Source organism: Copadichromis virginalis, linkage group LG23 (genome assembly GCF_057382275.1).
Source record: "Copadichromis virginalis isolate Kocher_CV1m ecotype Utaka linkage group LG23, C_Virginalis_male_GT1.1, whole genome shotgun sequence".
Lineage (NCBI taxonomy): Eukaryota > Metazoa > Chordata > Actinopteri > Cichliformes > Cichlidae > Copadichromis > Copadichromis virginalis.
The window spans coordinates 47,907,039-47,930,475 of record NC_140639.1 but is presented as its reverse complement, the minus strand read 5'-3'; the positions used below and the strand labels follow the sequence as shown (position 1 = coordinate 47,930,475).

The 23,437-nt window shown below is 41.2% G+C and overlaps 1 protein-coding gene and 1 long non-coding RNA gene across 2 annotated transcripts in view; both read right to left on the bottom strand.

The window, feature by feature from the left end:
* Positions 1 to 7,319, bottom strand: part of LOC146681978 (NLR family CARD domain-containing protein 3-like) — a 30,631-nt gene extending 23,312 nt beyond the window's left edge. Inside the window, exons 1-3 of the mRNA XM_085448507.1 lie at positions 5,516 to 7,319; positions 3,626 to 5,411; positions 1,381 to 1,554 (exon numbers count right to left, since the gene is read on the bottom strand). Of these exons, the coding sequence (XP_085304633.1) occupies positions 1,381 to 1,554; positions 3,626 to 5,411; positions 5,516 to 5,789 (2,234 nt within the window). The 5' untranslated portion in view covers positions 5,790 to 7,319. The remainder of the gene's footprint in view (positions 1 to 1,380; positions 1,555 to 3,625; positions 5,412 to 5,515) is intronic.
* LOC146681975 (uncharacterized) overlaps positions 1 to 23,437 on the bottom strand; it is a 69,128-nt gene that overhangs the window by 26,984 nt on the left and 18,707 nt on the right. The window lies entirely within an intron of this gene.

The window sequence follows — 23,437 nt, the reverse complement described above, 5'->3', positions numbered from 1 at the left end:
TACACCTGAATCACAACACTCACACAAATATATCAACTGTGTTTAATATTTTGGCACGTAGATCATTTATGTGCTTCAGCTCTTCTTACATTTTACCACCAACATGTTTCAAAAGGAGCAGCTTTTACTTTGAAGGCCAGCTGTCTGTGTTTCCTGTTTTCATTGTTGGATAATGAAATAAGTCGATGCTTCAGTGCTTTGAATTGTGTTACACAAAGCAAAGTTTTCACGTTGTTCAGGCAGAATCGAGCGTTGAAGAATGAATTCACACGTCAATAAACATTTTCAAGCAGGACAATGAAAGCAGGAAATACCCCAAACTGCTATTTCTCATTCTACAACTTCAACAACTGCACATGAATTATACTTCATACACAGACCCACAGTCTCTGATTGCTCTGAAATCTCACTGACAGCCAATAGAAATAAAGAAAAGTCCAGACTGACAGTCTCTGTGGGGTTAGGCAGTGAACTGCTCACGCTGCGTTAAAGTGCATCACAAACTATTGGAATTGGATCCAACTTTGTGAAGAAGATTTTTTCTCAGCTGCTGCTTTGAACATTTCCTCATGAACTGTATTAAACTCTGTAAATGAACTGAGAACTATTTCTACATTTGAAACTATGGATTCATTTTCCCGTTCACTTCTGTACGTTAGTGTATAAATGAATGTTAGACTGGGCTCCATGGAAACACTTGGACTGGTCTCAGCTGCCTTCTTTCTGTAGTCCTTTCTCTTCTCCAGCTTCTGTTTGAAATCCTCTCACAGAGCCTGAAACCTGCTTTGCTGTCATGTGTGGGCCTGTGTTCCTCTGCTTTAACACAAACCTCACCACAGCAGCTGTGTGGGTCGTCTCTGTAGCAGCCCGATCAGCTTCTGATACATGAACATCATCACAGCTCCTAACTTCACCTTTATTAGCTTTGACATTCATGTCTTTCTTTTCTCTGTCTGTTTCCACACAAGCTCAAAGTCTCTGCAGCCTGTTTTTATCTGCTATCATCAGATCTCCAACAGCCTCATTCACATCCCTCACACACTCTACAGCCTCACCAGTACTGACTTCATCTTCACTGACTGATGGAGCACAACATGAACCTGTGGAGGCTGAAAAGCTGTCCTGACAAACATCTCCCCGTCACCACTCCACTTCTGTCAGCCTTTAAATGAACGCTGCTCAAGTCTGTCACTTCTATTTGGAGCCAAGAGGAAAAACTGTTGTTCAGTCGTTTGGAAAGACACAACATTTCTGAAAGCACTCAAACGTCTTCACATTTGTCTTCAGACACATCCTGAACATTTAGGAACTAAAGAACGTTTCAAATATCAAAGATCAGAAATATAGAAAAACAACAACAGCTGCAGTCAGTGAACTCACCTCAGAGTCTCCAGTCGACAGTTTGGACTCTCCAGTCCAGCACACAGAAGCTTCACTGCTGAATCCTGCAGCTTGTTCTCACTCATGTCCAGTTCTGTCAGATGGGAGGGGATGGACTTCAGAGCCGAGGCCACAACTTCACAATGAGTCCCTGAGAGTCCACAGTCAGCCAGTCTGTGATCATAGAAAATACAAAATGTGTTATTATAAAAGCAGAAAGTCTGCATTATAAACACAGACTGAATGTATATGAAGACAAAACAGAGTGAGGTCATAATCTGATGAACATCTGCTCTTCACATCTGTGCTTCAGCTCCTCTTACTGTGTTTGACATGACACAACGATTGAGTCTCTCTCAGACCTGCAGACTTTTAATGAGAATCTTTGTTTGGCTTTAATCTGCAGATGAAGGAGGAAGATGGTGTCACATTTAGGCTTCCATAATGTCCACAGTCTGTCACTGAGATCTGATCCAGAGTCAGAGTGAAGACACACATGTGGACTGTTTCCTGTCTTGAATCCAGAACATTTTGAATGAGCTCAGCTCAGTGAAGAGTTCCAGCTGGAAAGACGATCTCTGTTTGCTACCTGCTGCTGTCAGGTACGACTGTTCACGTCCACACTCAGGAAAAATCTGCTGACTGTCACCGAACGGAGCAGAAATCTCATCACTGGACAATAATGATGAATGAACTCAGAGCTGCTGATATCACATCTGATTTCAGGGGAACTAAACACAGAAATGATTGGCTCGTTTTAGCTTTCTGAGCCATTAGTCTGCAGGTTTATCACTAGTTGGCAGAAACAGACTTGTATTAATGTTCAGCGCTTCAGTGTTTGTGACTCCAGATCCAGGTGACAGCAAGTCAAAATGATGTTACCTGTCTGTGTCCAGCAGCAGCCTTTGAATATTGTTATAAACTCACGTGGATCAGTTTGTCTTTGATTGGTTTGTAAAGTTCAAATTCATTTATATTCATCAACTCTAAATGAAAAATGTTTTTCTTCTTCTATGTTTATTATTAGAGTAACAAATTCTTATAGTTTCCTGTTGTTGAGAATTTCAGTGTAAAACCACTCGGACCTGTGCATCACTGCACACTGTGAAAGTATTACTGCAGTTTAATCTATAATCCTAATCAGTGTGTTTACTGGACTGTAGTCAGACCTCCGTTATACCAAAGGAAACACTGAACGTCTTCAAAGTCACAATAAATTTATACTAAATGCTAATAAATACTGGAGTGTTAGAAAAGATGCTTCCAGCGTGTTTGTCTTTGATAGGGTTTATTCTGTTCGTCTACAGTCTGACCACTTGGGGGCGCTTTTGTCTCTTTTGCTCTGAGCCTTGGGTTTATTCAAACTGATTTTAATAAACTATTTTATGCAAGTTGAAGCTTCATCTCCATCTCCAGTGGTTGTTGCATATTTTATGACTATATTAGTAACAGTCAGAGAGTTTAGAGTAAATTAGATCTTCACGTTTGATTTTTGACACAACATAAATGGTGAGCCAGTGTCAGAGGAAGTGACAGCATCCACCGAGGACCGGGGGGAGTGGGAGGACTGGGGGACCAGGCCAACAAAAAGGTGATCACTGATACAGGTCAGCAAACATTTGCTCATTTGGTGTCTTAGAGCAGACTCCGCCCAGCTTTGTCGTCCATGGTTGCTCTTTCAAAGGAATCTAGTAACATATTATTTTACTTAATGATCTACTGACACCACTGACTATGCAGGACAACCCCACGTCTGGAGCCAGTGCACATGTGCAGTTCAATTCCTGGGCAGGTTCTGAAGATGGCCGAGCTGTCGAGGACAAAGTTACTAATGTGAAGCTAATGTGGTTAACAAAGATCTTCATAACTATGTGGAGCACAGTGTGCTTTCATCGTGGAGAAATCACACTGAAGAACTCGGCACACATTTTGGGGGGCCTTTCTGTTTGTTGCTACAATCTGCAAATTTCATTAAAAGTTTAATAAACTATCATCTGGTCTTTATTTTTAGTTAGCACATACCTTAAAAACTCTAAGCTGTAAGCTAATGATAGTTACATAACAGCAGATGCATGCTGGTGCAATAAGCTGTATGTTTTATTTTTGATCTGATTAGTCAAATAATCACAAAAATAATTGTTTGTGGCAGCCCTAGTGTGACCTCAAATAAGAAATGATTGCAGTTTATGACTGAGTAACTAAACTATCACCAACTGATAATATTAATGATCACATCTGGACTCACCGAGCCTTTCTGAAGTTCCTCACAGCTGGAATCAGTCTCAGTCGTCCCTCCTTTGTTGTGTTGTACTTCTTCAGGTCCAACTCATCCAGAACCTCCTCTGACATCTGCAGCATGAAGGCCAGAGCTGAGCAGTGGATCTCAGAGAGTTTCTTTGATTTGTTCTCTGACTTCAGGAACTCTTGGATCTCCTGAGATAATAAGATGTCGTTCATCTCCATCAGACAGTGGAAGATGTTGATGCTTCTGTCAGGAGAGGATTTTGTCTTCCTTCCTTTTAGATTCTTGATGACTCTCTGGATGGTTTCTGGACTGTTCTCTGTCTGACCCAGCAGACCTCCTAAGAGTCTCTGGTTGGACTCCAGACAGAGGCCATGAAGGAAGCGAACAAACAGGTCCAGACGACCATTTTTACTCCTGAAGGATTTTGTTAGTGTTTCCATCAAAAAATTGTCCAGAGATGACTCTTTGTATTTTTTTCCCAGGAAGTCCTTCAGCACCTCTGACTTCCTGTTGGTGAAACAGTGGAACATGTAGACTGCAGCCAGAAACTCCTGGATGCTCAGATGAACAAAGCAGTAGACTGGTTTCTGGAAGATCACACACTCTCTTTTGAAGATCTCTGTACAAACTCCTGAGTACACCGAGGCCTCTGTCACATCCAGACCACACTGCTCCAGGTCTTCTTGGTAGAACATGATGTTTCCTTTCTCCAGATGTTCAAACGCCAGCCTCCCCAGCTTCAGAAGAACTTCCCTGTCAGCCTCCGTCAGCTCCTGTGGACTCGTCTCATGTCCCTCGTGGTACTTGTTCTTCTTCCTCTTTGTCTGAACCAGCAGGAAGTGTGAGTACATGTCAGTCAGGGTCTTGGGCAGCTCTCCTCTCTGCTCTGTAGTCAACATGTGCTCCAGAACTGTAGCAGTGATCCAGCAGAAGACTGGGATTCTACACATGATGTGGAGGCTCCTGGATGTCTTCATGTGGGAGATGATTCTGCTGGACAGCTCTTCATCACTGAATCTCCTCCTGAAGTACTCCTCCTTCTGGGCGTCAGTGAAGCCTCGTACTTCTGTTAGCCTGTCAACACATGTAGGAGGGATCTGATTGGCCGCTGCAGGTCGGGAAGTTATCCAGACGAGAGCCGAGGGAAGCAGATTCCCCTGGATGAGGTTTGTCAGCAGCTGGCTGACTGATGACTTCTGTGTGACATCAGACAGCAGCTTCCTGTTGGTGAAATCCAATGAAAGTCTGCTTTCATCCAGGCCGTCAAAGATGAACAAAAGCTGAGAGACAGCCAGCTTCTCTGCTGTGACCTTCTGTAGTGTTGGATGGAAAACATGGAGCAGCTCCAGAAGACTGTACTGCTCCTCTCTGATCAGGTTCAGCTCCCTGAATGAAAGCAGAACCACCACACTGACATGTTGGTTCTCCAAGCCCTCTGCCCAGTCCAGAGTGAACTTCTGCACTGAGAAGGTTTTTCCAACACCAGCCACGCCGTTGGTCAGAACCACTCTGATGGGTCTCTGTTGGTCAGGTAAGGCTTTAAAGATGTCCTGGCACCTGATTGGAGTGTCATGGAGGGCGTCCATCTTGGAAGCTGTCTCCAGCTGCCTCACCTCATGTTGGCTATGAACCTCTTCACTCTGTCCCTCTGTGATGTAGAGCTCAGTGTAGATCCTGTTGAGGAGGGTTCTACTTCCTGTTTCATCACTTCCTTCAGTCACACGTTCACATCTCCTCCTCAGACTGATCTTATGTTCATCTAAAACCTCCTGCAGACCAACATCTGCTGAAAGAAAGAAAAACAGAAAGAAAACTCTTCAATGTCTGAACAACAACAAGAAGTCCAGTTTTCAGAAATGAGTCCATCAGCAGACAGATGTTCAGTCTTACTTTGTACACAGCTGCTCTGACTGGCTGTCTGCAGTCCAGCTCTGCTTCTGGATCTTTCTCCACACTGGGGACAGGACCAGTCTCCTGATGAAGCAGACTGGTCCCAGTATGAGGAGATGCACTGTCTGCAGAACCAGTGTCCACAGCTGGTAGAGACTGGATCCTTCAGGACGTCCTGACACAAAGCACAGCAGGACAGCTGCTCCTCCTCACAGACACCACTCCTCTTCCTCTTCCTCCCTCTGTGAACACATTTCTTTATCACTAAAATCATTGACTGTCAGTGACAAACATCCAGATTTGATGACACTGTGCAGAAGCTCTGATGGTCACAGAGAAAAGTCAAAGTGGAGAAACTTGTGTTTGAGTTCAGAATCCAAGTTTCCTTTGCTGTTCCTGCCTGTCTTATTAAACACAGAGTGATCAGCCTACAAACTCCACAGTAAAAGCCTTCATCACAGAGCTGATTATGTCCTTCACTGGATGTACTGGAAGTTTGGGATCCATCACTCTGAACTGACCTTTGACCTCCTCTAAAAACTGTGGTGGAGCAGCGGTGTCACATTCAGAGCTTTCAGCTTTATTTTGAAAGAGTTCAGTCATCAGGAAGTGAACTTCTGGGTTCTGATTTCCTTTCTATTATTTTACAGAAGTGAAGAAGAAGAACTAAAAGCTTTGAAATGATCTGAGTGATATTTTTGAACATTGCCACCAAATTGAGTTCAGCCTCCAGCAGTAACTTTGTTTCATGATGCCTCCCTGATGATGTGATGTTTGATTACAAACCTGTTTATGTGTTAGACATTAATCACATGAACACAGGCAGAAAAAAGAAGCCAATGAAACAAATGACAGAAACGTGTTCATTCACTGCCATGATCCATATTTTATATGTACAGATGTTTGTAAAGAACACGTGTGCAGCGCTTTGTTCTGAGTATCTGCTGTCAGCACACAGTGCAGCAATAACTACAACCACACGTTTCTGTAGATCCTGAACATCAGCCTGGAGGAATCTGACCTCAGGTCTGCACACAGAGGAGCTTCACCTCTGGGATGATGCTGGCTTCAGCTCCTTCTACAATCAGGCAGAAGCTTCTGCACCATCAGGACACAAACAGAGAGGAGCTTCTATCCTCAGACCATCCAAGTCCTAAATCAGAACATGCTCCCCTCATAGCATCACCATCAGGGTTTAAACAGGACCTTACATCATGTTCTTGTCTCACTGTCATATTTCAGATCATACCTGATTCATTATGACGTCACACGCTGCTACACTGATCCTGCTGCTTCATTACTGCTGATATTACTCTGCTCACTCTGTTCAGTTACTCTGTTTACATCACTTTGCTCATTTGCTTTGTTCTGCTTGCACTGCTCTGTCAGTACATGCTGTGCTAATGTGGCACAAAGCACTTTAACATTACATCTGCACAATGTTTCATTATTTCATTTAATGATTGTTTCTAATGTTTTGTCCAGTCACAGGAGCAGCTCAGCACATTTCACTGTGTTGTACGTGTATGACGATGCCTGTGACAAATAAACAGCCTCGGACTCTTCAATCTTCTGCATTTCTTTGGAGATCAGCTCAGTGGCCTGTTGAGACCATCTTTCTATTTCTGATGACTCAGTTCAGATTATTATCCTGATACTTTCTTTTAAAATGTGATGAAATCATTTATCTGATGTTCTGACACAAATACACCAAAACAATCCCAAACAGCACAAACCACCACGTTACACACAGTGTAATAAAAATACAGGCAACTACAAATAAAAACACTTTAAAATATAAACTAAAATTACAAAGTGGTCACAGAATTTCAAACACCCGTAAATGAGTCAGCAGCTCTCTTACATGGTCAGCTGAGCTCCATGATTGAAGAACATTGTTGCTGCAGGTTCATGACTGAAATATGGAGGACCTATTTCTTTGGACCGGTCACTCCTCACAGACACACAGCTGGATGCTGGAGACTGTGACCTCTGACCTCTGCAAACACAAACACATCACATGAATTACTGATTAATCTCTGTTTAAAATCTTTTAAGCAGCTGCAAACACACAAACTGGATGATGTGATGGTTTCTGTCAGTAATAGTTGTCTCAGATTAGAGTACAGACGGCTGCAGAGACGTTCACAGCAACAGAGAAGAAATCATTACCTTGGATTGCATTACTACTACGATTGATACTAGCATTATCGTACCCGGACCACCATTAGGAATCATTTATGATGTCACTGGCAGAACATTTATAGAAACAACCTTTGAACTCTGAGTCAGCAGCTCTCTTACATGGTCAGCTGAGCTCCATGATTGAAGTTCACTGTTGGTGCAGGTTCATGACTGAAATGTGGAGGATATTCTTTGGACCAGTCACTCCTCACAGACACACAGCTGGATGCTGGAGACTGTGACCTCTGACCTCTGCAAACACAACCACATTGCATTCATTTCACATCAATTAGTACACCACAAAAGGCATGCAAGAAACACAGTCTGAAGGCAAACTTCTGGCTTCAATAACATTCAACAGGTCAGGTGGAAACTTTTCTCAGATTTGATTCATGTTTTTATAGAACGATCCAGCTAAAAAAAATATACCATTAGGTCAGAGGTCAGCAACCTTCAGGACCCAAAGAGCCATTTGGAGCCAGTTTCCACGCAAAAGAAAACACTGGGAGCCACAAATACTTTTTGACATCTAGAATGAAGATAACACTGTATATACTGTTTTTTACCTTTATGCTTTGTGTGAACAACTAAGGTGTGTTGCTTATGAAATCCATGAAGTGCTACAGAGAAAATTACATGTTATTTATGTAATGAACACATTTGAACTCTTAAAGAAATATAACCAAAGGAAAGACACCCAGCTGAACTAAAATGATGTAGCAAACAAAAGCTGCTGTGAGCCGCCACCCTTATATCTCCTTTGGGCTTTTGGAGCCTTGACCTGACTTTTAAAAAATAATTGAAAAAAAGCTCTATGCTGCTGAAAGATGAAAAATAGATATTTGCAAAATTCTGCCTAAATATGTATTTTACCTGGTTAATGTGTGTGGCGGGGCGTGGTCTGCAGCGCCGCTGCAGGGGAGGCGGACGCACCTGAGCGGCACCCGCAATCACGCCTCGCCGCCTTAACGTCTGTGCTGTTGTGTTGGTGTGTGTCGGGCTGTGAGCTGCAAAGCTACAGCCGGCTGTGTGCGTACAGCAACCGTGTGTGAAAAGTGGTCAATAAAGAGAAGCTGAAAAGCGTGTTCATGCAAACATCGTCGGGTCTGCCGTGATATGTTTACAACGGGACTTCTGCTCCTGAACCTCTGCGCACAGCGTCTGCAGGTCGGGGCTGTACGAAGTCACTTTCATCTTTACAGGACTGTAAGCTGTCGTCTGTGAGGCGTGAGCGGTGTTTGTTTTTAACATAGTTCACGGTGGAGAACAGCTGCTGACATAATGTGGATCCGAAGATCCATAATTGGCCTACCTGGGGCTGAAAGTCTCGATAAATGCACGGCGTTTCGGCGGGTACACCGGCTTCCACGAGTGTGACGCTTATTTGAACGATGAAAAAATAAAAAAATATAATTTTCTTTTTATATTTCAATATCACAATAATCTTCCAATTTAGAACTACAAGTTAAAAAAGAACATAAATAAAATACACTTCAGCTAAATACTTCTAATTTATTTTCCCAAACCACGAGGAGCCGCACTGTAAGGACTAAAGAGCCGCAGGTTGCCGACCCCTGCATTAGTGTTAGTCAATGTTGCAACTGAACTGAAAAACAAAAGATTTTGGTCAGGTCCAAAGAAACAAAGTCACTATTAATACAACACAACCCCCCCAAAAAGAGCCATGTAGACCCCGGGCTCTATGGGTCTTGTGCTCGGAGCTTGTTCCTGTGCTGCCATGATTAGTGCCTCTGTGCTGTCTTTCAGTCCAGCTTTGTTCAGCCACTGGTAGGATTTCTGGATGTCAGCCACTTCCTCTGCCTGCTGGTGGTGCAAACTGTGTTGTTCTGAGTTTCATTGGACGTCTTTGTCCAAAGCACCAGACAAAGGGCAAAGTAGATGCATTTGCATCAGCAGGAAAATACACCCCAAACTAGCATCATCATTATACAACTTTAACAACTGCCACTAAATGATACTTCATACACAGACCAGTGTTAGGTTAAGTTATGATGTCACTGGCAGAACATTTATAGAAACAACCTTTGAACTCTGAGTCAGCAGCTCTCTTACATGGTCAGCTGAGCTCCATGATTGAAGAACATTGTTGCTGCAGGTTCATGACTGAAATATGGAGGACCTATTTCTTTGGACCAGTCACTCCTCACAGACACACAGCTGGATGCTGGAGACTGTGACCTCTGACCTCTGCAAACACAAACACATCACATGAATTACTGATTAATCTCTGTTTAAAATCTTTTAAGCAGCTGCAAACACACAAACTGGATGATGTGATGGTTTCTGTCAGTAATAGTTGTCTCAGATTAGAGTACAGACGGCTGCAGAGACGTTCACAGCAACAGAGAAGAAATCATTACCTTGGATTGCATTACAACTACGATTGATACTAGCATTATCGTACCCGGACCACCATTAGGAATCATTTATGATGTCACTGGCAGAACATTTATAGAAACAACCTTTGAACTCTGAGTCAGCAGCTCTCTTACATGGTCAGCTGAGCTCCATGATTGAAGTTCATTGTTGCTGCAGGTTCATGACTGAAGACTGGAGGAAGTCTTTCTTTGGACCAGTCACTCCTCACAGACACACAGCTGGATGCTGGAGACTGTGACCTCTGACCTCTGCAAACACAACCACATTGCATTCATTTCACATCAATTAGTACACCACAAAAGGCATGCAAGAAACACAGTCTGAAGGCAAACTTCTGGCTTCAATAACATTCAACAGGTCAGGTGGAAACTTTTCTCAGATTTGATTCATGTTTTTATAGAACGATCCAGCTAAAAAAAATATACCATTAGGTCAGAGGTCAGCAACCTTCAGGACCCAAAGAGCCATTTGGAGCCAGTTTCCACGCAAAAGAAAACACTGGGAGCCACAAATAAAGAGAAGCTGAAAAGCGTGTTCATGCAAACATCGTCGGGTCTGCCGTGATATGTTTACAACGGGACTTCTGCTCCTGAACCTCTGCGCACAGCGTCTGCAGGTCGGGGCTGTACGAAGTCACTTTCATCTTTACAGTTAGTCTGAGAGGTAAACACACACACTCAGAGGTGCTGTTGTACTGGAAGCATCACACTGACGGCTTTCTAATGTTGGAGCTTTGGCCCTAAAGTCCAAACCAGTTATTTTAGAGGCTCAAAGTCTTTAAAAAACACCAAAACCATCACATTATTTAATAAGTACATGATCAGGTGGATGAAGGAACTCAGTGTGTTTGGGATCATCATCATGGTGAGGAGCCCACATGTTACGGCTCCTTTGGAGAGAAGCTGAGGATCACTGCAGGAAGTGAGCTCATGAAACCAAACTGCTGTTTGTGAGCAGGATGACTCTGTTATTGGACCTGCTCTGTGTTCTACATATGATCAATACTTCAAATATCTGTAAACATCTCATCTTATATTTGTTGCACTTGGTCACATCTGTCTTTAAAAATAGATTTTTAATGTCACTGAGAGTTCTTTTCTACCTTTATTGATTTATTTTGGAATAAATTAAATATAAAGGTGCCAAAAACTGCCTGCAGCTTCTGCTCTGTGACAGGAAACTACTGTCAGGCTCAAAATGACTTCAGCTTATTCATCACAGAGTGTTTATAGATCACAGGACACGTTACAGTTTCACTGTCGATGTTTTAGTTTAAAAGAATGACGTGATAAGATCTTACTGTGAATCTGCGCGCTCATTGGCTAATACCCTGAGACTGACAGGTGGTTATCCAATCAGCGTGCGGCCTCACACGGACATAAAACTCTTAAAGTTTGTTTCTGAAGGGATTTTCAGATCAGACCTGATGTTTCTGCCTACAGCCTGTTTACCGATATAATCAATATCAGACATCAGAGCAACAGAAACCTCGGTGATCAGGACGCCGGGACTGAGAACAGGAAGTGGCTCAAACGTCGCACTTTCATAAAGTCAGCCTGAACTCCACTCACCGAGTTTCTGTCGCCATTTTAGTTTTAAAAGACGTCGTGATAAGGGCGGGTCTTACTGTGAACCTGCGCGCTCATTGGCTAATAACTTGAGATTGACAAGTCGTTATCCAATGAGCGTGCGGCTTCTCCCAACATAAAGTAGTTTCCTTTGAAAAACCAAAGTCTGATTATTTTTGCCTCCACTGACGGAGCCTGTTGTTCCCGCCACAGAGACACAGTAATGTCAGAGCGGTGTTAACACTCACCTGCCTCAGCACAGCTCTCACTCTCCTCCTGCTCTCTCAGCTAAACTCACTTCCTCTCTACTTACAGGAAACCAGCGCTCAGAGGAGCCGACCGGCCTCACGTTTCACCCACAGACACGAACAGCGTGGAATTATTTTATGTCATAAGAAGAAACATATTCATGTTAACACTCACCTGCATCAGCTCCACCTTCCTCCTCCTGCTGCTCTGAACGGAGGATCAACACTTTCACTTTCACTGCTCCTCCCTAAACACAGAGGATGCTGGGACTTGTAGTTTTTACCTTGTGTGATATTTATGGCTGTGACACTAAATCACAGCATGAAAACTTCCTGCAAACATGTCACAGGCGATAAAAGTTTCACATTAAAGGTGAAGTTATTTTTCTGTCTCATGTTCAATAAACAGTGAGCTGGGAAAACTGAAGAACAGACTTCAGACGTTCCCTGCAGAGTTTCTGCTGCTCGGTCGTCTGCATGTTGCTGAGACTGAGCTGATGATGAAGCTGTGACGGGTTTATGGCACGTTTGGTTCTGGAGAAGAGTTTTACTGCCGGTGCAGGTGAAATGATCAGAGGTTACAGCCTCTGGTTAAAGTGGAGGCAGCGATCAGGACGGCTGAGCAGCAGAGGTCTCGAGGGTCCTAAAGTGTAAAAGCATCAGTGTTAGTAACACAAAGATCACAGAATGGGATCATCCACACAACACTAACATCTAAATCCACGGCAGGAACTCTTCCAGTGTCCTGAAAAATCTGTGTGCACGATGCTGAGATTAAAATCTGTCTGCTCATCTTAATGCAATATTGTGAAGTTACAATTCTTTTCTGTAAAAAGAATTTTCATTTTTGTATATAAATAAATGTTGATGTTGTGCTTTGGGATCGTGTGCTTCAATTTGACTTATAATGTGCCAAATGACTGCAACAGGCGGCTTAAGGCAATGCCATCCAGAGTAAGGATCTTGTTAGCCACAGTGTTTCTAAGATTTTTACGCCCCGTTACAATAACCTCAGTTTTATCTGAACTTAGAAGCAGAAAATTAAAGCTCATTATGTGTCTAAGACATCCCGGCAGTTTAACCAATAAAAGCGGGTATCATATGCATAGCAGTGAAAATGTATGCTATGTCTTCTAAAGCACGTATAATGTAAACAGAACTGGTCTTTGCACAGAAGCCTGTGGAGCTTCATAATTAACCTCAGTGTGTGAAGAGGACTCTCCATTTAATAATAGCTGTAATAAAATGTTCTGGCCAACGGTGTTAAACGCTGCACTTGGGTCTAGCAGGGAAGATTTCAACTTTTCAATATGAATGAAGGCTGAAAACTGATTAGATTAATGTCTGATGATCTTTTCTGTGCTTCTTCAAGTTTGTAACACCGAACATATTAAAGGATGATATAAGGTTCACAGGAAGAGTTTAATTAGACACACATTTACTATTTTTCTTTATACTCTTTCTTTCTTGACATGTTTAATATGCTTACTATCAGAGGAGAAAATGAACCTTGTGTAGTTTAAAAACTTTTTATTTAATCAAACTGTAATGTTGTTGAACTCTGACGGACGTGTCTTTTAATCTTGTCAACAAATCCTTAATCACCTAAATGTGCCATTTATCATCTTGTAAAATGTTCCCTCTGCTTCTGTTGCACATCTCCCCCGACACTCTCTGCTTCACCAGCCCTGTGCAGCTGGTCCAATCGCTGCGTCCTTAAACTGGTGTGTTTAAATCTCTTTACCTCTGTTGTGAACTTCACACAAAGTTTGTGGTAACAAAATCAAACTGAGGAGGATCTGGTTTGAAAAACACACACTCACGAGACAAAATAAAAACAGACTGCTCAAAGCAAAAGCAGGACTAAAAATAGACTAAACCATTACGCACAAAAGTTGAAAAACCTAAAGAGTGTGTGAGACTGCCAGCTGTGTCGTTCAGCAATAAACTCATCTACAAATGTGTTAGTAAAGAGTGACTTGTACTTCTGTCCCATTAAGCAACGGTTTAACAAATTTCACTGCAAACTATAAAAGGAATCTGGATTTAAATAGAACATAGTAGTGCAGGAAACACTAGTATAAGGTGTCTATGGAACAAATCTCCTTCAGCGTTCAAAATGACCAAAGTGAGGCCTACAGGCGTTTCTCTCAGTTGGTTGTGTTCAGGGAAAAAGCAGCTAAATACACTGAGACTGCTCCACATTGTTAGTGAGTTAACTCTGGATATCTGTAGGTTTGTCAAACTTGGAGTGAACAAAAGCAGAAAACAGTAAAAGATGCAGACAGTGAAAGTCTGGTTTATTTCATGAACACAATGAAACATTTTCGGCAAAGTAGCATACATGATAAATAGATACACATAACACGGACAGTGAGAAGTAAAACTCGTCGTCTTACCACATGTTATATTCTGTAAACTTAAAATAAACCACAGAAATGAGTGTTTTAAAGTCATTATTAAAAACATGAGTCAACATTACTGAAGTGACACTTTAACGATGCTTCACATCACCGTGTTTATGATGATAAAACATGTTCTCTCGTTAGTAGATGTCTGCGCTGACACTTGTCATGAAAATGTCCCGAGCCAGGGTTCCTCTTCAATTCTCCAATCTCCAATAAAGAGGAATTCATCATCTGCAGTTCGTCAAAAAAGTGCCATTAAAACAATTCAACAGATCCTCAAAGTTTGGATACAAACTGTTTTCATCTGTAGAGGTACACTTCATGCACTTATCAACATGCAGTTTAGAGGTTTGCATTAGAGTGCATTGGTGCTTGGGCATCTTTTATTTAGCATGGTTATACCATTGTGAATGTAGCTATATAAATAAATATGCTCAAGAGTCTATCATATGTTTGTCATGCAACTAAAAATTTGAAAATATATTTTTAAATCAGTAACTTTGCAAATTTAGAGGAACGGTGTCGCTGCAGCTCTCAGGATAGTCAGGCTTTTATTTATATTTGCATTCTGGTGTGTTAAAACTAGCAGCCTCTGTGTCCCGCTTGGATCATCATTCCGAAAATTCAGATATTTAAATAAAATGGTGAATTGGCTCGTGATGAGGAGCCACTTAGATCCGTAAAATGAGGTTTGATTCAATTAAACTCATGTGAATTCTACCTCTCTGCTGCTGTGTTCCAAACAAACGATGTTATCTACATGTCCAAACTGTGTGCTAAGTACCTCACACCGCTGTGTCTGGGATCCGAAAAAGTAAAAAGTTAAAACGCTATACCTTGCGGTAGTTGTGAAGTGCTGAGGAAAAATACAGGGTTTCTGATTAGGGTGTTTTTATACAGGTGGACTTGGTTTCAGTTGGGCTCTGAGATGTAGAGATAAAAGAGTAGGATGTAAAGAAGAAAGGTAGAAAGCCTATGGAGGTTCAGTTGGTCTGTAGAAAGTGTAATTGACAGATAAAAGAGCAGTTTGTAATGAAAAAAGCTGGAAACTATAGAGGTACAGTTAGTCAGTAGGAGGTGTAATTGTCTGCCTGCAGAGATAAAGGTGTGGGGTGTAAGAAAAGGTGTAAAACCTTTGGAGGTTCAGGTGGACATGGTTTCAGTTGACCTCTGACATGATAAGATAAGATAAAGGAACTGTTTGTAATGAAAAAGGTGGAAAAACTATGGAACTACAGTTGGGATGTGTGAGTGCTGGGATGCTCTTGATAAAGGGAGCCTCTTTTATTGTTTTATGACTTCTTTTGCTGACTGTTGGGGGCCTAACTGTAACCCACTCTGTCTAACTGTTGCAGAGTGTGACTAGTTAAGAATCTGTAGTTTTTAGAAGTAACACCAGAAAAGTTTATTTCTAAAGGAATACCTGTTGTTGTTTGTGGTGCTCTATTTAAAACTATTAGCCTCTGTGTCTTTTCGGAGCGCTAAAGAAAAAGTCAAATGCTCCTAAAGTAGATAAATCATCTATGTGTAATCAACAAGTCTTACTGTTGCAGTGTGTTTGTGACTAGTAGATAATTATAGGGCTAGTTGCATTAAAGGAACATTGGGGGTTGATACAGTGCTAGTGTGGCTAGGTGTGAATATGTGCTTTTAGAAGTATCACAGTTTGATTTCTAAAGGGATACATGTTGTTTGTGCTATTCTGTTTAAAAACTATTAGCCTGTGAAACTATTAGAAAAGTGAAATCAAAAAAGTGTAGGTATTACTACTAATGGGAACTGAAGCAGTTGTAGGAATTGAAATTGATACTCAGCCCTAATCACATTGTCTCCTGTTATTTTTCTTGCAAAGCAGGCGAAACAGGATTTAATGATAACATGCAGCAAAACTGAATCCTAAATCATCAAAGCAGCTGTAACAATAACACAAACAACATGTTTAATCAGTAAAAAATATTGCGAAATAAAGAAATCACAGGATAAAATGATTAATCAGGCAAGTTTTTCTTTATTTAAAATGTTTTCTTTAAAATATTTTGTATTAATCACGTTACAATCGAACAAAAAAGGGAAAAACTAACATTTTAAAGGTGTTATTCAGTTTTTCCTCATGCAAATCTTTAGATCTTTTTTAGAAAAGCAAAGTCTTGATGAACCTGCATGAGTGCTCACTGTGTATGTTAACAATGATCAGATGAGTTTCTTTTTTGTTCATTTAAACCTGTTTTATATTTAGTTTTTTTCTAATTTGACTCGATTCACAGAAGATGAAGCATTTGAACTGAAGTTAAAACTAGAATTTCTTAGAGAGACTCCGCCTGAAAGAGTGAAACCCGCATGTGAGATTTTGTGGCCTCTGTGTGACTGTTGGTGGGTCAAAAAGGTTTCAGCTGCACAGCCAGACGTTATTGAGCGAGCCACTGGTTGAGAGGCACACTTCTCGCAGCTCCTTCCTTTCGTCAGACTTTAAAAGAAACATTTATAGGGTTTAGAGATATTAATATTGATACCACCTCTGGAGAGGTTACGGTGTTGTGCCAAAAAGTGATTTCCAATGTTTCTGTGTATTTTTTATGTGTAATATCTTTACGTACGTTGGTAAATAGACTTCGGTTGTCAGGTTAAGGCTGTGTGCAGGAAAGAGTGGAAGTAGAAGGACCCAAAGTGCAGACACTCGGAGGCGGAAAGTAACTCAAAACTCAGCTTTTATTGCTGGATGGCAAAAAGTGGCAAAACGTAACAAAAATCCAAATAACGCTACATGACCAGGCAGCCAGAACACACAGCATAAATGAAAGCAGATCACGACACCGACACAAAGAAACACAGGGCTTAAATACACAGAGGGAGCAATCAGGGAATGGGTAACAGGAGGGAAACACAGCTGGGGCAAATCAGGCCTAACGAGACAAGGGGAAGCAAAACCAGACACATTAACATCAGACATGGACTTTCAAAGTAAAACAGGAAACATAACACAGACTCAGGCAGACTCTATAACAAAGGGAACAGAGACGTGGGACCAGGGCAGACACAGACACTGGCTGTATCCCAATTCAGGATCTGCAGCCTTAAAGTACGCAGCCTCAACGATCCTCAAGGGCCGCGTACTCAAAGACCGCTAAGGCCGGAAGTGCGAGGCTTGTGAAATGGGACGGTCTAGCCTCCGTTGCGCTGCCCAGGTTGCCTAGCAACCATGATACTAACAGCTGGAAACGTGTCTTACAGCTTTGTTTGACAGAAATGAAGGAGAAAATCTTTTGTGCATTTGTTTGTTTGTTTCTACATGAGCTTTGATCAATCTCTGTAAGATTAAGCTCAGCTATTGAACGGCGTATATTTTAAAGTAAAGGCTTTAAAACCAAGTTAGTACAAACGTCACTAATGTCACATAACTTTGCCGACATGTGGCCAACAGTAATGTTTTAATGTTCTTCGTTATTAAACATTTGCACATAAATAAGTGACATAATATTCAATACTTACTTAAAGTTTACTCTTCGGGCGCCCCTCATCCGCCGTTTTATTTCGGCAAAATTATCCACACCCACTGCCGCGCTATGCATTCTGGGATATGTTGGGCCACGAAGTCTACACTGCCACGTCCTTAAAATTCAGGGAAATGAAGGACGCATTTGGGGGCCGCATTTCGAGCAGCCTTTGAATTGGGACAGCCTTCGTCGCGTCGCTCTGACGTAATCGGCCTTAAAATGCGGCCCTTAAGGCTGCAGACCCTGAATTGGGATACAACCACTGACTGGACGTGGGGAGACAGCAGATAGGGGAGACAGCAACTATGGAACACAGACAGAAAACCAGAACACTAAAACTCTAACCAAACCCCACTCAGAGAACCTAAACTAAGAATAATCCTAAAACCCATAAAGCAAAGCTAGAATATAATGAAATAACAAAATCAAAGAACCAAAAACACAAAACACTGGGTCAACGACCCAGGGACCCTAACATCGGTGAACAGGGTTTACAAAGAGGTTTTATATAGAATTAAAAAAAAATCTGTGTTTCAAGTGTCTTTACAACTCTGTGTTATTGTACTTACATTATAACCAATCCGCTCCTTTATCCCCACTTAAAATATTTTTACTGAACTATTGTAATATTTCCTCTTGGCCAACTTACTCTTACAAAAGACATGTTTAATGTTAATGAGATTTTTTTAACTACATAAATAAAGGTTATATAAAAGTCGCTGCCAAAAACTGATCGCGGCTTCTACCTTGTTACACGAATGTTGTTTGTGGCTCAAGACGACTTTATGTCATCCATGAGGGAAGCATTTGACATATGTTTCACATATTATAGCCCAACAAGTTACTTATAGCAGTTTAAATACGAGCAATCACTTTTTGGCAAATACCAGAAATCAGCTTTTGGCAGACAATCACTTTTTGGCACAACACCGGTGTCTAGCAGGTTTTATATTTTAGAAAGTTTAAAGCTCAGCTTAATAGAAGTAGTGTGGTCGTGAGTTTTGCATAAACAAATTTGTGCAAACCTCAATGAAGTGAAGCAACATTATAAAGAAGAGTGAGCCTAAATGACTCCCCAATGATGTGAGAGACTGATAGTCATACAGAAAACAATGACTTTGAGCTGTTGCTGCTAAACGTGCTTCTACAAGCAACTGAATCTTGGAGTGTACTTTGGTTTGTCTGCTCATAAATTGGTGGTTCATGATGATAAATGAACTTCTGAACTGGTTTAACATCAGTGCAGTGGCTGGTCCATTCCTTGATGTATATGTCAACGTTCAAAATGAGCCATTTAAATCAGCTGTGTTGGATCAAGGACACATCTAAACCCTGCAGGACAGCGGCCCCGAGGCCTGGAGTTCCCACCCTCAGTGCAGTGGAAATAGTCTCGTGCCAGTCTTGGTGCTGCCTTTGAGTCTATATTGCCGAACACTGTGCGCACACATTTTTTTCCTTCCTAAACAAACACACATTTGTAAAGGAAAATTTAAATTGAACTCACAGTTGGCGGTTAATCGTTATATAGTCGAATTTCCCAGAGGAACCCACCCGAGGGATTAATAAAGTTCTATCTTATCTTATCTTATCTCTTATCTTATATAGTTTAGATGTACACCGAGAGACGCATTTAGTGGGACTTTTACACCGCCACAGATTTTCTTCTTCTTTTTTGTTACATTATTGACATATACTAGATGTTTTAACCTAAGCAGCAACAATCATGTCTCTGGTACAGGCACTTTCCACCATGCAGATTAAGCTAAAATGTGACTTGAAACAAATTCTGGGTTTCCGTTCCATAAAGGTTCATTTCATCTGGTAAGTTAGCCCCTGAGGTAACAGTCTATGTGAACATAACATACTCACTGACTCACACTCAACTTGACTGATAGTGATTTCCTGAATTAGGCAAAGCGCACAGAGGAAATTCATTTGCATATGTTTGTTTTCACAATCACTGAAATCCAAGTTAGGCATGTTTCCCTTTGTTGTTGTTGTTCTTGACACGAGTGCTTCAGTTATTTTCTCATCAGTATGTTAGGACAGAAAGGATTCTGTTGTGGATTTATGATCATCTCACGTGTGTCCATCTTTCAAACTCTTAGATTGTGTAGACATTAATGCAGCTGTCAGACTGTAGGCCAGTTTCTTTGCACTGTAAGCATTGATTGGATGCTACTGTAGCAATCAGTGCTTACACAAAACGTCCCTGCGTAAACCCTCAGACACACAACAAACAGATCAATAGTATCTGAAATTCAGAGTACGGATCTTTTTACACATTTCTCACAGAAAATCACCTAAATCGCTTTCGTGTGAGATGCACATCATGTTTGCCTCATAAAGACTTGCCCTGTATGTATTCATTTCTTTTGACTTTCACGTGGAATTGTCACCTAATATAACAGGTCCATCAGTAAATGGTGTCTATCTTCAGTTTCTGTCTCCTAGACTTTGTCCCTGTCAGGTTACAGCTGAATAGATAGTCATATCATGCAGAGACTGCATCGTACTATAATGCTCGTATGATCGCGTTTGTCATAAGTGGACTGGTCTTGTTGAAACTTTGCAGAAACCTTGCCCAGTAAACTGTGAGTGCTAACATTTCTATGGCATATGCAAATACTTTAGACAAATCCCACAGTTGTCTATATTTGTATATTTGACAGTTTAATGAAGCATTTAGAAATCAAAGGTCAGATTAAAATGCTGTATCACAATAGAATGTGATATCACACAATACAATATTTTTAATATCACACACAGCATGAAAGTTTGCTAGTGTATATTATAAAAATATTACAGTATGTTGGTATAACTTTATCCCCTCCTAGTTTTTAAGATACAAATTTTGGCCCACACTGATTTGTGATCATATTCCTCTGTCCACTAAATGAAGATGGAGGCTCTGCTCTTTATTTCTGTGTTTCTCTGGAGAATCCTGGTAACATGATGGCTTTCTGTCTCTAAACACACACGAGCTTAACTCCGAATGAACATGATCAGAGTTCATTGAACCAACTCTGATCAGTCTTTTCTAAGGGTTTCAAGCCTTTCTTGTTCGAGCCTCTCTTTGTTGTTGCTACAGTTATGTGTAATTATTAATAGTATTGCAGATGTTAGCCTCTGCCTGCAGTGTTGATGTGGGTAAAGGCTTTAACCATGGATTAGCGGCAGGTCCCAGCTTGTAAATTGTGGAGCATTAATGCCCACTCCAGCTCCTATAACCAAATATAAACAGTTGGGATGAGAGTTAGCTCAAGCCACTACAACAGCCAGCAAGAATGATCTGTTCATGCTAGCATTAACAGTGCCTATACACATAGCGACACACGGGGGAGGGGCCTAACTAATAACCAAGATGACTACAGGCTTGGAGGTGCTAAAAGTCAGATATACCAGGAGCAGTTTGGGCTTTAGAACAAATTTTGTGTAATTATAACAATATGTAATTTAGGACCTGGTTACATATGATGCTGCTGATTTTTTAAATCTAATTTTTACGTTGCATTAATTTCTTTTTGTCAGACAGGGAATCAAACAAGTTCTGTTTTCTCGAATGAATCCCACTGTTATTTGTTTGTCCTACCAACAGGGATGTTTACATGGTATTCATGACTGCTGCACCTGATGACTTTCACAGCTTGAGGACTGCAAACATTTCCCAACAAGACATGAGTGGTGGGGTGATCGTTGGTATTCCTGATCAGGTGAGGATCTGTTCCCATCAAACCACCAAAACCAGTTGTTCAGGATGTTTACAGGATGAAGAATCCCCAGTTATTCTTTGTGGTTGGAATGTGCCTACATATGGCTGTGTGGGATTCTGGCTTACTTTAGGGTCAGAGCAGTTGGTATGTGGAGCAAATACTGACACAGTCAGAGTGGGCAAACCAGCAATAGGCTTGTTGTCATACCTGGAAGTCTGAAAGCTCCCGATGCTGGATGGTCTTTCTAGTTTTTAATGACAGGTCGTCTAACAAAGCTTCCATGAGGTGCTATAATGGAGACTGTCCTTTTCAAGGAGTTTCTCATGTCTTATCCTACTTTTTTCTTTTTTTAATTAACAGGAGTGAGAATTTGAAATCCTCTATATTGACATGATTACATTTCTTCTATTAAATGAGAAGTACATTTTGAACACAGTATAGTGAACACAATATCCAAGAAGCTAAATCTGGTGAAATGGTTTCTTTAGCTGTCAGCTTAAAAGGCTGATTGGGGTATTTTTGTCACCTTGCATGCGGGTGGCATGGACACCCGACTTTTGTGTGCATTTTTCAAAAAGCTTGGATGATTTTGAAGATCAGTGGCATTCAACTCATGATCAGCGTTCAAGTTTTCTTAAAATCTTGTAACATGATAACTAGAAAGAAGACAGCTAGGATTTTCAAACTGATCCATAGATGGATCTACTATGAAGCTGAGGGACAGCACTGCTTAAAAGATCCTTTTTAAATGACTCCAGCTGTCTGATTTAATGAGACCACGTGTGCTCAAGTTTCCTGCTCTGACTCGGCCTCAGAATGTCTAGAGGCAGAAATCAAGCACACTCAAAGGAAATAAGCGTATCAGTGGGCATGTGCTCAGCACGCAGAGTGGGAGTGACTAAAGGTGCCACTGCAGAGCATCGCAGTTGTTTCGTGTGATTAAGTTGTGTGTTTATGAACCTGTGAGTGTTAGTCCTTTTGGCAGGATGACTCGCATGAAGCTGTTATAATTGTTTGTGCATGTTAAAGTTATGCCTCAGTTCTTTGATACCATGTTGGTAGGATTATTTGGCACTAAGTTAATAGCAGTGGCTGTAATCTCCCGCAGTCATTACATCCAGCGGTATTACAAATAAAGGACTTTTCTATTGTTTAGTTTAACTGTGGCTAGCTTGCCATGTCCGTGCCTTATGATTGGCAATTTGTATGACGTGCTATTTAGGCAATATATGAGCTATAGTGACCCCTTGTGGATATTGTGAGATATTGCTGTGTTGAGTACATTATGTTTTCAATTGTTTTCTAGTTATTTGTGACTCTACTAATGATAAAATTGCCTGTTTCTGTTTCCAGAAAACCATTGCTCATAGTCCCACATACTATACAATGATAAGTTCAAGTATGGCTGTACCTAATTTGGATTAAGCCTGGCAAGCACTTTGATGTAAACATTTCTTCTGTGGGACTTAAAGACAGTTAACCCAACTCCTGGACTGCTGCAGTCTTCCTGACAGAAAGCTTAGGCCAGGCTTGTATGCCCAGTATATATATTCTATAACGTGTGTAACTACTTCGTTTAGTTGTTTTTGTTTGGATTTAGTTTAGTTGTTTTTCTTTTCAGTGTATTTCAGTGTCAGTAATTTGTGTAGTGCTCACTCACATTTTCAACTGGAAAAGACCTGCAATAGAAACGTATTTAGGAGCAAACAAGTGAATGAAAAGTTTGACATCATTAAGGCCAAACAGCACCTAGTTTTCAACAAAAACACATAACATAAGAGCAGCAGTGACGATGCAGCTGACACACATGAACCCATTTAAACTGGTCCCAGTGTTTTTAGCCTAACTTGAGTCTTGAACCATTGGGGCAAATGAAAAATTCCAGCAGTTCTTGAAAGCAGCAACTCTGT